At 35.5% G+C, this 15,457-nt stretch overlaps 2 protein-coding genes across 2 annotated transcripts; one reads left to right on the forward strand and one right to left on the reverse strand.

Moving 5' to 3' along the window:
• The first annotated feature begins 818 nt into the window (after positions 1–818).
• On the forward strand, positions 819–3,368 carry LOC113748831 (serine/threonine-protein kinase-like protein CCR4). Its single transcript, XM_027292404.1, has one exon. It carries the CDS (start codon positions 905–907, stop codon positions 3,221–3,223), a length of 2,319 nt encoding a protein of 772 aa, XP_027148205.1. The 5' UTR covers positions 819–904; the 3' UTR covers positions 3,224–3,368.
• A 4,672-nt stretch (positions 3,369–8,040) lies between these two features.
• On the reverse strand, positions 8,041–14,040 carry LOC113750179 (adenylate kinase, chloroplastic). Its single transcript, XM_027294137.1, has 7 exons — positions 13,701–14,040; positions 13,445–13,546; positions 12,396–12,524; positions 12,186–12,320; positions 11,532–11,678; positions 11,305–11,379; positions 8,041–8,503 (listed from the first exon to the last, which is right to left on the reverse strand). Exons 1-7 carry the CDS (start codon positions 13,896–13,898, stop codon positions 8,399–8,401), a joined length of 891 nt encoding a protein of 296 aa, XP_027149938.1. The 5' UTR covers positions 13,899–14,040; the 3' UTR covers positions 8,041–8,398.
• Positions 14,041–15,457: the final 1,417 nt, after the last annotated feature.

Here is a 15,457-nt window from a genome sequence, read left to right on the forward strand (position 1 = left end):
ATTCAAACTTGTTGATAACAAAAAATTAAACATTTGAACTAATTAAGTGGCACTGAATTTTTTAGGTAAAACTTGCTCCCAAAATAAGTGATAAGCTATTCACTTATCACTAAATGTGATATGTACTCAAATATATTATATTTAATACTTAACAATTCAATAATTTAATTGATTCAAACTTCAGATTTCAGATTTCAGACTTCAGTTTTATCAAACGCATCCTAAGTGTGTTTGGATAGGAGATTATTTGAAATAATATTTAAAAATAATTATTATAATATTTTTATGATATGATATATGTAAGATAAAATGGTTATTAGAAATATAAAAGGTGAAATGAAAAATTTGTTTACGATACAAGTAAATAAAATATTATTACTTATTAGTTATCCAAATGAGTCTTTTGAAGTTTAGATCCTGACATCGAACTTTTAACGCTGGAGCTACCTGATGGCCAGGCTATTGGCCAACTTTATTGTGCTTGCTATCTCTCTCAGCCGTTTGAAACTCTCTCTCTCTTTGTTTGTCCTCCCAAATTCCATTAGTTAAAAATCGGGTCAGATACTCCAGATTAAATCATCAACAAGAGCTTTTCAATGTTTGACCACACGGCTCCCTTCCTATCTTTCCCAGACCAGAACCCATTTTTTGGTACTACAAACTTTTCCAAAAAGACTTGGTCTTTGGTCCTAAAAAACGAACTCTCCTCAACCGCGTTTTTCCATTCATCCATTCTCTTTTTCTCCAAAATCCACATCCCAAATGCCCTTAAAACCAAAACGTTACATACCTAAATCAAATACAAGAAAGAATACAAGAACCAAAACCAAAACCAAGTCATCATCTTCTCTTTAGCCTTTGCTCTTCTCACCATGAAAAAACCTTCTTCAACCAAATCATTTCTATGGCCATTTTTCACCAAACATTCTTCACTTTAGTTCTTTGCTTTCTTTCTTCTTTGCCATTCATTTGTCCACTTTCCACTGTATCAATATCTCAAGCTGGTAATCAAACGCTTGTTTGTGCATTAATTCCTTCATCTAAACAACAGTCACACCTTAACTGTACAAGCTTTCCTGAGGGAATCCCAATTCGAGTCAGCCCTTCTTTAACATCATTCTCTGCAATTGTAGGTGGAAACGGTTTCCTTTGTGCTTTGAGGCCATCTTCTTCCTCTACCTCAATCGTGTTCTGCTGGAGATTTTCAAGCAATGTTACCAACATGGCCCATAAGAGGATTTATGGCGGTCCAATTCTTGAAGAACTTGATGCTGGGAATTCCCACATTTGTGGGCTTGTTAGCAGGACTAAGCGACTCGAATGCTGGCAATGGAAGGAGTTCAATTCCACCCGCAACAGTTTGATCACTTCTAGTGTTGCTGTTGCAGAAAATTTTGTTTGTGGACTGCTGAAATCAGGAAAAATTCAGTGCTTAGGAAGTTTTGCTAATGTCACTGATCATGTTCCTGCTGGGATATTTACTGTTGTTGCCGCTGGTTTTCGACATGCCTGTGCCATTTCTTTGACTGGTACTCTGGAATGCTGGGGAGATATGGCAGGTGTGAAACCTTCAGGTCAGTTTAAATCTCTTGCTTTGGCTGAAAATCGCAGTTGTGCATTGAGGAGGCCAAATGGAACAGTGGCCTGCTGGGGAGAAAATAATTTTGATCTGCCTATTTATTTGCAGCAGACATCATTTATTTCTTTAGAAGCAAAAGGAAATATTTTCTGTGGTGTGGCAACATCTAACTATTCCTTGTTTTGTTGGGGCAATGATGAGATTTTGGATTCAAAATCCACAGTTTTCAACAGTGTAATTCCGGGTCCATGTAGAAAACAGTGCCCTTGTGAGCTTTTACCTAATTATGGTAGCTATTGCAGTCAAGGGCAGGTGATTTGTCAACCCTGTTCCATATTTCTCTCTTCAGATAAAAATCCAGCACCGGAATTGGCACCATCATCGCCATCGCCCTTGTTGCCAGTACCTAGAATGAATACCAAAAGTAGTAGTCAATGGAACAAGAAATTGGTAGCTTTCTTAGTTGTAGGTTGCATTGGTTCTTTGTCATTTTTAATAGTCCTCTGCTTCTTGTTTTACAAACATTGCAAGAATAAAGCATCCCGGGTCCACGATTCAGGTCCCATGGATGATCCTGCCAGAGCTCCTCAGAGTAGCCAGCAACAGGCACCGCCAGCATTGGAAAAGAAGCTAAGTCATTTGATTAGTTTGGGAAATGGGAATCGTTTGGAAGAGTTTTCTTTAGAAGTTCTGCTTAGGGCCACAAATAATTTCTCAGAGAAGCACAAGATTGGGACTGGGAGCTTTGGTTCAGTCTACATGGGAACACTAGACGATGGCCTCGAAGTAGCTATCAAGAGAGCTGAAATTTCATCGTGCTCATCATACCATCATGCTGGTGGTACAAAGCGTAGCCAAGAGGACAAGGACTACGCATTCCTTCATGAGCTAGAATTTTTGTCACGGCTTAATCATAGGAACTTAGTCAGACTGTTAGGTTACAGTGAAGATTGTAATGAGAGGGTTCTAGTCTATGAGTACTTGGACAACGGCACCCTCTTTGACCATATCCACAAACTCGAAAACTCCCCTCTAATGTCATGGGCTGCAAGAATTAAGGTAGCCCTTGATGCAGCTAGAGGAATTCAGTACCTCCACGAGTATGCAGTGCCACCAATCATACACAGGGACATCAAGTCCTCCAACATATTGCTGGACGCCACGTGGACTGCCAAGGTGTCTGATTTCGGGCTCTCGCTAATGGGGCCCCCGGATGATGTGTCATACCTCTCAATGAGCGCAGCTGGCACGGTTGGCTACATGGACCCCGAGTACTACAGACTGCAACAATTAACCACTAAGAGTGATGTTTACAGCTTTGGAGTGGTGTTACTAGAACTGTTATCAGGGTGCAAGGCAATACACAAGAATAAGAATGATGTACCGAGAAATGTGGTTGATTTTGTAGTTCCCTACATAGTTCAAGATGAGATACACAGAGTTTTGGATCAGAGAATGCCTCCTCCAACACCATTTGAGATAGAAGCAGTGGCATATGTGGGATACCTTGCTGCAGATTGTGTAAGACTAGAAGGTCGGGATAGACCAACCATGACAGAAATTGTAAATAGTTTAGAAAGAGCCTTAGCTGCTTGTTTGGCAACACCAAGGCTGTCAAGGTCCTCTACTGGCTCTTCTGTGTAGCTCCCTTGCCTTAACTATACACGTCAATACATTGCACAATTTTCCACAGCAATCTCTTTTTCCTTTCTTCTTTTTGCTTTTTCTGTTTTTTGAAGTTGTACAAATTCGAACCCTACTTTCATATGGATTTCTTGACCAACTTGTTTATTAACATGAGGTATTAGAGTTAGACCAGTGTAATTACGAAACTTCCAAGTCTCTCCTTTTATTTTTCCATGTGCATCCCAGCCCATTGAATTTTGTCTCTTGCTGATTTTCAAAGTTTGGTCGGGTCTAGTTCAGGAGCAGATTCTGCAAGCGTCATTCAAATGGAAAGCCATAGAGGACTGTACTAACTTTGAATGGAAGCTTCGTTTAATCAACAACCACAGAGGGGTCTCTTTCTCGAGAAATTATATAGGGCAAATTACACTTTAACCGCTATGGTTTATTGTTTTCTAACATAACCCCCATATAGTTTCAAAAGTTATATATAACTCCCTCATAATTTGGATTAAAGTGTCAAAGTGACGAAATTTACAATCCACAACGGAGTTAGCTAAAATGTCAAAAATACTCCTATATAAGGTTGAAAGTTATTTATTAATCACAGGGGTTTATGTATATATATTGAAAATCATAAAGGTGTTATATCGTAAAACACTAAACCATAAGAGGGTTATATAATAAAATATAAAACCATACGGGATTAAAATGTCATGCATATTATATTTATATATTTTGATCACTTCAGCCATTTTAGTTTTCAAACAAGGGTAATTTCGATATTTTCATAGGTTCCGTTACGTATGATAATTTCCATTATTTTAACACTTTAATCCAAACTATGAAAGAGTTATATATAGATTTTAAAACTATAGAGAGGGTTTTGTGAAAATTAGCTATACCATAAGGGGGTAAAGTGTAATTTATCCAATTAGATATTAACCTGGCGTCATTTTGCCTAATGAGATATGACTTTGTTAGCATACCTCAGCCTTACATGTAAGGTACCAACTTGCTCTACAATTGGCTTATGATATAACCATGAACATGAAGTTGCTGATGGGAGGAATCTAATTATCAAAAATACAAAGACGAAAAGATGAGAAAAGGAAATGGGAGTTGGCGTTGAACCTGGCGTTGAACTCAGGACCAGGTACTCATTCACTTTCTTCTTCTGCAACAATGAAGACAAAGTCAACATTGTTAAAGCAGTATTTGTCTTAGAGTAAGATTGGGGAAATGATTGTCTAGAGATGCAGTCAACTTCTCATTGCAATTTCAAGGATGTATGTTTACTAAGTCAACTCGCGACTACCAATAGAAACAAATACTTGTCATGCTTTCCATATTGTTCCGTATTTTTCAATTTTGAATGTTCCAAAATATTTGTCACGTTGAAAAAGTTAAAACACTTTTTAGTAGCTTTTTTCAATATAGTCACTTCCTTTAATCATATATATGTTACCGTTCAAATTCAATTGAATTTGTGAAGGTAAGATGAAAAAAAGAAATACAAACATTACAATCAAACCATTATTTTCAAAAGATTTGATTCCCGAAATATGACAAAATAATTAGGACGAATGGAGTATTACATTTACCTGGTTGTGTACAAAAGATTGAGAAGAGTCTATCACCTGTTGCTGTAACTTTTCAACCGCCACATCAATTCTATCACTATTTGAAGCCAAATAAAAAGAGGGAAATGGTAAGAATATTCAAGAAAAAGAAAGTGTCAACCAACGTAACATAGATGATGAATTTTTATGCCAGCCCACGTATACAAAAAGTTGTGTAAAGTGGCTGAAGGGTGGTGAATACTGAATACTAATATCTGAAAGATATGAACAAAGCGGAATTTGGCGTGGCAATAGCTTTAAATTTAGAAGAATCACCAGCTTAGATATTGTCAAACATTTTGTTTCTAATTTCTGCCAATCATTTATTATTGCTTTAGGGCTGTAACTGAAGTCACAATGCTGTCCAAAACTAAAATCCCTTTATCGTAGTTAAGCTTAAGTATTAGATTAAACGGTTCCACAGACAACCGGACAGGTAAACTAATTATTTATCAATCGGCTCCAGAGATACTATCAACATTTGACATGGATACCTTCCATTGACTGGGTAATCAATAACATACAACAATTAGGCCTTTCATCTATTGATTAACGATGAAGACCCCCAGATTTTAGATTGAAATTCTCTCCTCTCTCTCTCTTTCTCTCTCCACTTATTAAATCCTACCCTCTTCTACTAGAAAAAAATAAAAAAAAAAATTTAAACCCTTTATTTACTGTTTGCAGGTGGTTGTCTAAATGAAAGTGATTTTGAACTATAACTTAGCTTAGGTAAGATATGAAAGAACCGGTTACTGATGCATCAAGTTAGATGCAATAAAAATGAAGGATTTGGCTAACAGGTACTTCGGTTAAAATAGGTTCAAGTGTTAATTTTGTCGGAAAGATTGAAATTAATTTTTAAGGTTTCAATTGTTAATTTTTTTGATAAGAGTGAAATTAAATTTTGAAAAGTTTCTTAAAGCAATGAAGTAATAAATATGAATTTGTGCATTTACATGGTAATTTATATGTAATTCAGGTGTTTCAATGGGTGTTTGGAGGCACTTACTGCAAAAAAAAAAAAAAAAAAAATCTTGAAATGAAATCCAACTTTGCTTTAACTATATATATTTTGCCAAGACAAAAAACTTACGTTGGCATGGTCTATGCATAGTTGTCAAAATCGCGATCCGGATCGTATTCAGAGTCACAAATCATATTAATCTATGTAGGATCGTGTAGGATCGTAGCAGGATCGTGTAGGATCGTAGGATCGTACGATCCTACAATTTTTTGTAAATTTGTGAAATACGAAGCTCCATTTTGCAAGTAAATGAAAATATTTGTGGTATATTTGTAATTTATCAAAGAATTGCAGCCTTTAATTGCAATTAGGAGCTTTTGGATCTTACGATCCTACTATCCGATTCTGTGAAAATAAAATCGATCATACGTAGGATCCCGATTTTATAAACCTTGGGTCTACGGCTCCACCTGTAAACTGAGTGGTGCAAACTTTATCACATCATCAGTACAAATTAAATATCTAGAAACTAGAACTGTGCCCAACTCAAAGCATAGTTATTAAACCTAACAAAGCAACTACATCACTGGATCAAAATTGCGGATGACAAGTTGCACCAGTGAGTCACTAAAATAATATTTATAAATAGAAAAAGTAATTTTAATATATGTAGAATATAAATGAAGTACTTTTAGAAACTAATTATTGTATTTAAAAACATATATAATTAATATATAAATCACCATCGGACCACATTTAAATGATGATCCAATGGTCAAATTTTGTCAAAAGCATACAGATACTTTGTCTCAAAAAAAAGACCCACAATTAAAAAAGAAAGTTCAATGGAAAATTCGAAACGGATTTTCAATTGAACCAACAAGTTTAACGGATTTGACTGGTTAACTCCTTATCTAGTCCAGTTAAAGGTCTAACCCTACCTGGTGGACTATTCACTGGATAGAATGGTTCAACCGCTAAAATTCACAACTAAAACCAAAAGGTTTAGACTTCCAATTCATCAGTAAACCATTAACTCTACTAAAGAGTATAGTTTAATTATACGAGAAAACTCTCTGCATGCCTGCCATTAACATTCCGACGAGTATTTAGGTAGAAAATGATTCCGGCGAACAAATCCAAGGCCGACGGTGCCATAATGTCCGCAAGAGCATTTATCCTAGCCCTCTTCTGTTGCCTTCTATCACAAAGAAACTTTTGAAGAGCACCAAGAAAGCAGCGTGGAAAATCTAGGATTCATGAAAAATCTTGGCTCTTTTTTGTAAAAACGAAAATTCAGGTTTGTAGATCTTAAGGTATTGTAGTAAAAGTTTTGTTTCTTTTCAAATTAATAATAATAATAATAATAATAATTAACTTTTTTGGTTTTCCCTTTTTGCCTTTTCCATTTCTGGAAGAAGAAGACGAGAAGAGACGGAAAGCTGGGAAAATCTTCGTTGCAATGTCCCGGGTCCGGGATTGTTCCCCCGCCCCCCCACCCCCCGGGCGGCCTCCCTCTCCCCCTAGAGATTATTGACAATTAGCTTTTAGCTTTGTATTCTCCCTATATAAATGCAAGACAAACTTGATTTGTTCCCATATATATGATTTTCCAAGAATTAATTCCAATATCACCTTCAGCAAGAAAATAACGTAATATAAGGGTGAGACAAAGTTTACCCAGTGAAGTAGAGAGCAGAATTGTCGGATATGGATGCTTAGTCCATGCTAATGATGTAGCCAATTTTGAGCCACTTAGTCTACAAACTGACGGTGTCATCGAATATCAAGTCTATCCAAGTATTTGTCTTTCAACAAACAAGTAGTAAATTTACACCGGTCTCGACTCGAGTAAATCTGATTTTCAAAGATTTGATAATCTAAATTATACCACACTATATGATAAAATAATGTGACACAATTTAAACCATTGAGCCTTTAAAGATCAGACTATCCAAGTGTGACCTCTTACACCACTCAAAATAGATACCCGAGGTATTACAATTTGCATAGGTGCACAACGACCGGGTCAACTGCATTCGAACATCATTTGCAAGCGTTGGCCGTCATTACAAAACATCAAGACCTCACACAAGAAAACGACCATTTATACCAACAGTGCTTATGAAGTAAATGCAATAGAAAAACATGTAACTGCTATTGTCCTTGGTCAAAGCAAACTTGGATTTCATAATACTGAAGGCTACCAAAATAATATGATGTGACCATTAGATGCCAAAGAATACTGCGACGGCAAATTAGTTATAGTCATTAACAATTCCATGACCGGAAATCTGACAATTCAACAGCAAAAGTTATTCTTCAGAAGATAATACAACAATTTGCAGAGTGTTGATGGCTGGGGGAAGAAAACACAAAAACGCAAAAGTAACAGTAGCAGATAAATTTGGACAATGGACACTGCAATAGTACATACAACTTTGGTTGTCGCATGTATATTTGCACTAGTATACAAGGGAAGAATCCATCAAGCTATCAGCCATTAATCTTGTAAGTACTTGTCATAAAAATTTCCTGCTTTCTCACCTAGCAAAATCCTAATCTTTCTTCTGTATGATTTCAATCATTTCCGGACTTACTGTTCTAAGCTATTGCAGATCCTATCTTTTCTGCCCTTTGCTCCAGCAGCTTTGTTAATGCAGAATCTATCTGCGCAAATACAGCCTCCTTGGAAACACTTCCATCCACCTACCACCAAATCCCAGCCAAGAAGATTCTCCAATTAAACTTAAAGCAACATCAGTAACTATAACGAACAAAAGACAAACAGCGGGAGAGGATAAACAAAGAATTTACGCTAATTGATCTGCTGAAAAGTTCTTTTTATTTGTATGAATAAAAAGTAGACTATCAGAAATGAAGAATTATGCATACCATGTGGACGTGAGAGGAAATGAAGGAATAGTTGGAAAGGCACGAGAAAGAGATGATTACAAGAGTTACTGAGCTAAAAGAAAATCTTTTGGTTGTGCTATAAATCAGGAATGGCCAGTTCTTTTTTCAATTTACATGTTCCACCAACTACCCCTCTTACAACAGATAGGACATGGAACCTTTCTGGCTGTTTACTAAACCAGGTTTAAGTTGTAAAAGGCCTCTTCTATTTCCATTATATCTTCCCCCACAAGCCATTCTTGCAACAAATAGCGCATGGAATTCATTTTTCTTGCAATGCTGCACAGGTTGCCCATCATGTTAGATCTGGCCTCATAATTATTGCAAGATTTTCAGGCAACAAAATTGTCAATAAATAAAAGGTCAGCTTAAGCTTCCATTATAATTAAAAACAAATAGCAAAATCACACTATGAACAAGGCATTGCATAACTTTTATCTGCCATGGGAAGCCCACATAGGATAAAATGGAACAGTTCATTACATGCTAAAATGGTCATTCAGCATTTGAGTTAAAATGTTAATACCAAGAGTTCAACAAGCGTTTAATATCCACTGATGGAACAACTCAACAAATTTGGTTCATCATGCAAAATATTTATAACTGCACTAAAACAGAATTTGACTCATTAGAAGCATAACTCAGAGTTAGAATCAATGCATTGCAGATTCTCTTAAGCTCACTACTGCAACATCAGAAGAGGACCTCAAGGATTAACTGGTATACTCTCACATATAAATAGTCTGTTCTTTTACTGCGTTAAATTTAGATAAGTTTCATCCAGTATGAAATTTGGTAACTTCTCATTTAGTTACACTTTTACACCATTTATCTTCTATTCCTCCAATCCTAGACAATTAGGGTTGAATATGCATATATACTATATAGCCAGTTCAAATAAACTAGCACATGTCAGGTTAAGTAAACCCTTACTTGACAATGAAAAAGTTATATAGGGGATGCATATAAAACATGTTAAAGATGATAACAAAATCAATTATTGTCAGTTTAATAAATCTTCAAAAACACCAAAAATCTCGTACTAGAATAAGTCCTCTACTCTTTTTACCCCACCTCAGAAATTTTGTAGTGGATTCTAAGTATATTTGGTTTGTACCAGCAGAACCCCAGACCACCTTTATGTTGCAAAAACTCCAAGCATTATTTTCTACCCAATAAAGAGCATCTTAGAGATATCCACTAACCTTATACATCCTATACCAATAGCTAAGGTGTAACTAAGATAAAGACGTTTTTTAATCTTCAGTAATAATTAGTTGCTCACTGAGGTTAGTGGTCTTTCCTGAAGCAAATAAAATTTCATAGGACCACCTACACTAGCTAATTGAGATTGCAGGTTTGCCCTTGAAGCAAATAAAAATTCACAGGACTACCTCAACTTCAACATTACTTAAACAAAAGAATATTAGTATGGTTAGCATGTCAATGCACAAGGGTTTTTGACATTCCATGAAAAAAATTCTAGCAGCTTGTTGAACAATGCTCCAAGGGAATATTAAGTCGTGTCTATCCTCACAATCAAAAAGAATCTTTTCTAAAATAGCTACATAACAAGAATTTAGGTACAAAGATGGAGGTTTGACACATAAGACCTCATTAATTCAAACCCTATCACTCCTAATTGGTCAAGAGGGGATAATGTCCTTATCAGAGGAGACCTATCAATTTTCATTCCGAAAGTACCAACAAGTAAATCGTCTTTCTTTTCTTCTTGTACATAATCTTTCCTCTTGACTTTCTATTGATGCGTTTGACTAAGCTAGAATAAGCTATTAAACAATTTTTGGTTTTGTATTCAGCAACCATAACCAAAAAGGAAAAAGATTCTTCAAATGCTACTCATATTTTTGCTTCTTAGAGCAGTTACGTGCTTCTTAATTGGATTTATGCATCTTATTTTGTTTTGTTATCAACAATGTCCATGAAAGTAGGAGATAAGAATTTCAAAATAGGCAAATACAGTCCAGCCCCTTTTTTATCCTAAAGAGGAACGGTCTAGTTTATTGAGTTGGAGAGGGAGAGATAAGAATTCTTGCTGGCTTTCTCACTAGACTCTGATAGCAAAATAGATAGTTATTACCTGTTCATATCTATGGCAGCAAGTGCATTTAACTTTTTTCTAGTAACCACAATAAGTGCTTGGAATTCTGTCTAGTGCCTTAGTTCAACTTTGAAGTCGTAAATGTACTAATAATGGCAAATTTATGCAAACTAGTATGATGAAGACAATTTTTGCTATGACGTGCTTATCATTTATCTAATTCAATTTTCTCCGGGTAGCCTTCATAAGAACCAACATTTCATGAAAATTAAGGCTTTAACTATGACCCAAAAAATAAAAATCAAAGGATACAAAACTTAGAAAAAAAATACCTCCAGCACAAAAATACAAAGAAAACAGAGGATATTTGCAAAAATCATGTAATCCTATGAAAATCCACATGTATTACATGCGTTTTGTATGATATTTTCAGGTACAGATTGGTAAGTTTTCAGCATCAAATATCCACCCAAAGTTTGAGGGACATTCACAAGATATGCAGCACAACAAACAGAAGGTAAACGTCATGTACCTTGATGATAGTATCTTCAAACATCGCAAGCACTGATGCCACATTCTGATGATGAGTGTGCAATCGGAGTTTAACCTACCAAGAAAGATATGTTGTGACAATGAATAAGGTAATGATTTGCATAAACAAGTTCATCAAATAACTATCAACCAGGTTACATAGAAGATTATACAATCAAGATTATTCCTTTTTTCAACAAGAGACTGGTGAGAGTGATCTTAACATGCCTTTTCTTCTGTGTCATCAAATCGTTGAGTAAGCCTTGCAGCAATTTCTTCTGTCTCTGGGGGAGAATACTTTAAATGGTATATCTTACCAGTAACTGGATCTAACCTCCGGCCAACAACCCTCTCAACTAGGATCTCCTCAGGGACCTGTTAACAACACAATTTGCCATGCCCACATCAACTATTTGTCTTCCTTATGAAATATGGTTGGACCGAAGCAAGGACAAGAAAAACTGCTAGAATGCACGTATCTGATGTTTTAGATACTAGCCCACCCACCAGACACACAAAAGCAGTAGGTGCAGACAAACCGAAAAGCCAAGATAACTGTGCCTATGTAAACAAGTATTCTTTCAGTACCCAGCCAATCCTCGACCTCCAGTGCTGGCCATATATACTTGTTCCCTGTAAAATTTCTGCCTCGTGTGCATAATTTGAGCCCAAAAAAAAAGACAGCATAAATGTAATTTATGGTTTTCTGCCATGAAACTCCTTGTAGAAGAGGAGACAATTTTGAAATCCACATTAATTATTGAGATCCAATTGTCTGACTTCATACTGGCCCTAGGATGATATTCATGATCACATACTACCTTCTAAATGAAAATGAGATTAACTGCTCATTAAGTATTAGAGGAAACTGTGAAACCTCACTTCAAGGAGAATGAAGAGCTCTGGGTGGAAACCATATCCTTGAAGTTTAGTTGCTTGTGATAAGCTCCGAGGATATCCATCCAAAAGCCAACCTTTATCTTGAGAATCAGGTTGCATCAACCGCTCTTTAACCATCTGAAATGAATGAAAGTCCAGGATTTGATCTCCCAAAACAACAAAAGAAATTGCATGTTCTACAAGAAAACATACCATGACAACTATTTCATCTGGGACCAACTGTCCTATATCCATGTATTCCTTTGCTCGCTTTCCATTGTCACTTCCAGAAGCAATTTCAGCCCTCAACAGATCTCCAGCTGCAACGTGCACCAAATCATACTGCACAAATGAGGATGACTTCGTTCAATCTGTTTTTGTTCACGCAGTAATCTAAAATGAGATGAGTTTAAATTGTGTGGTTCACAAAGAAATGACAGAACAGTAAAGTCGATGCCCAAAAAGAATTTAAAAGGCAGAAAACCAATAACATAAAGGCTGATTAACGCAATTTATCAGAACCATATTGATGTCATAATACAGTGATTTTTTCCTTCACAAGTTGTTCTAATTTCATGTTCCTTGTCAGACATTTTTTTGACTGACATTAATCGCTGCCTCCGAAATTTATGCAACATCAAATTACAGATTTTTTTCAAATTTACAGTTTACTATTCCAAAAGAATAGCCATCTTGAATGGCATTTACACATCATTTAGCAAGTTTTCATCATTCTCCTAACATCATTGTTTGTTTTTAGGCCAAACCAAACACCAAAAACAATATTCTGTAATTCATGATTGCGGTTTTCTAATCAGTTTACTTTCAGAACATAAGCAAAATTTGCAGAAGAGTAAAACTGCCATGAGATTAAAAATAGAAATACAGTCAAGCATGGTGACAGATTTGAGCACATTCCACAAAAGGGTTATTTTTATTACTATACATGAGCAAAATAGTCCATAGGAATCCATTAACAGATGTATCATATTATCAATAACAATTCCCTTAGTCAATCCTATTTATAAATCATAACAAAGATGATTACGTTACCATTATTATTCCAATTTAATTTTGAACCTCATTGTCACTTGAAATACTTAAATCTAATAAACACAAAAATAATTTCCAACTATTCTTCCTTCTTCTTAAACATCAACCACAAGAAAAAGTTCAATTATATCAACGATAAACCCTAATAAAATCCCAAAAAGTTTTACAACGCATAAAAATTCAATTGCTAACTGAAAAAAAAAATTTACCTTTTTTTTAATGAGCTCACATTGTGTTCCTTTACCAGAAGCCGGAGCTCCGGAAATCATTATCTTCAACGGCTCTGATTTGTTCGCCGCCGCCGCCACAACCTTTAAAAATTTTTTTATCAATTTGCAGATAATATAATAAAAGAACTTGAAAAGTGCAAAAAAAAAAAAGAAATAAGAAAAGCAACAGCATAAACAAAACAAAACAAAAAGAAGCTGATGAATAATTTGGAGATGCGACGTCGTTTTCACTTACCAAGGCTTTAGGACTTCTCGAAGACGAAGCTCGGCTTGATCGGACATGGAATAAAGTTAAGGAATCATTGGAATTAATTAACGAACTGGATTTAGGAAAAGAAAGCTGATTAAGAGAAGAATTAGTAGTTAATAAGGGCTTGTTTGGCAGTGAAGGAGAATTCAAGAAGCTCACGGATGAAGAGTTGAGCGAAGCCATTGTTGTTTGGTGAGTCAGTTCTTTCCTCTCAGCTCTCTTTCTTTCTTTCTTTCTTTTTCAGCTGAGGGAAGCAGAAATAAATAAGAGTTCGTTGAAATGTTTTGTTATGTCCAAACAAAGAATCGGTGGTACGAGCCTAACGTGTCGTTTTGTATTTTTATTTAATAAATTTCTGCTGTCCAGTAATGGTTGAATTTGACTGGGAAAAAAAAAAACTGGTTGAAGGTGTAGAGAAGAAGAAGAAAGAGGCGGCAATGCAAATGTTCTCACGTGGTGCACGAGAGGAAACTAATAGTATAATGCAAGGTGAATTTTGAAATATATATGTATATATTTTGGTTCTGGACATTAGTATTAGAGTAAATCTTATGACTTACACTTTTTTTTTTATTACTTGTCATCATCTACATTTACACCTACTCCTAATCCTAATCTAACCTATTGTGGAGGGTGACCCGACAGGGTCACGGGAACCGATAGGGACTAAACCACCATCGGACCATGTGGGTACTGCACCCACATGAATCTTAAACAAAGCCACATTAAGTGGCAACTTTTTTATGGGAGACAAAGGTCGAATCCTTGACCTTTCACCCCACATTAAAGGTGTGGCCAATTCCACTAAAGGGAGTTGGTGCTTATGGCTCATACTTGTGTAGACCCAATTTTAAAAAATTTAATAGTCCAAATTATGCCACATTATATTACTAAGTGGTGTAGCACAATTTGCGTCATTGGATCTTTAAAAATCGGGTCTACCCAAGTTTTGATCAAATCTTATATATACTGAGAACGTATACACTATCACAATTGAATAAACGACACATGAGCAAAATTTGAAATTTGAAATTTAAATTTAAATGATTTGTTATGCACGTGTGGCCTTGTTTGGATTGTGAATTTATGTAGAAAAAATTTTACGTAAACACATTTCGTTATTGTCTTTTTACCTCACATATATCAAATCATTATAGTACATTTTTCTATAAAAACTCCCTGAAAATAGTAATCCAAACGTCAGTGTATAAAAGATTAATCCTTATTATTAATGCTATTAATTTGTTGAAGTACTATAGAAACAATAGCAATAAATTGTCCAAAGAAGTTGAACAGTGTTGGTTATTAATTGGCAAAATTTGCTACAAAGCTCATCATCACTGATGTAAAGTGGGAATTAGATTCACCCTGTGGCTTAGAAGTAAGGCAGAGAGTTCATTCAGGGTAGTTGCTCTACTCTATAACTGTTAATGCTTGCATAGGCACATTTTTATTAATACAAATATAAATGACATTTTGGTTAAAAAAAACAAAAAAGCAAAGAGCAATAAATTGCAAGATATCACACCTAATTAGCATTCTTGGAATTACTCCCCACTTGGTGATCTCAATCATTTCTACTATGGTGTGCTCAACGTAACAGCAATGTTGGTGTGACACACATGCTTGTGTATAAGTTTTTTTCTATTGGATATTTATTAAACATTCATTAACACCCATAAATTTTTATATTAAAATGCCCAATCACAATTATTGTACCACTGCATTTAAATAAAAAAGAA

This window comes from Coffea eugenioides, chromosome 10 (assembly GCF_003713205.1).
Source record: "Coffea eugenioides isolate CCC68of chromosome 10, Ceug_1.0, whole genome shotgun sequence".
In the NCBI taxonomy this organism is placed as follows: Eukaryota; Viridiplantae; Streptophyta; class Magnoliopsida; order Gentianales; family Rubiaceae; genus Coffea; species Coffea eugenioides.

Bases quoted from the DNA above. Each gene is read 5' to 3' on its own strand.
- LOC113748831 (XM_027292404.1), top strand. From the start codon at position 905: ATGGCCATTTTTCACCAAACATTCTTCACTTTAGTTCTTTGCTTTCTT.
- LOC113750179 (XM_027294137.1), bottom strand. From the start codon at position 13,898: ATGGCTTCGCTCAACTCTTCATCCGTGAGCTTCTTGAATTCTCCTTCA. The intron at 12,525-13,444 runs GTAAATTTTTTT...TCATTTGTGCAG, and splicing joins GTGAGCTCATTAAAAAAAAG to TATGATTTGGTGCACGTTGC. The intron at 12,321-12,395 runs GTATGTTTTCTT...CATTCATTTCAG, and splicing joins CAGATGAAATAGTTGTCATG to ATGGTTAAAGAGCGGTTGAT.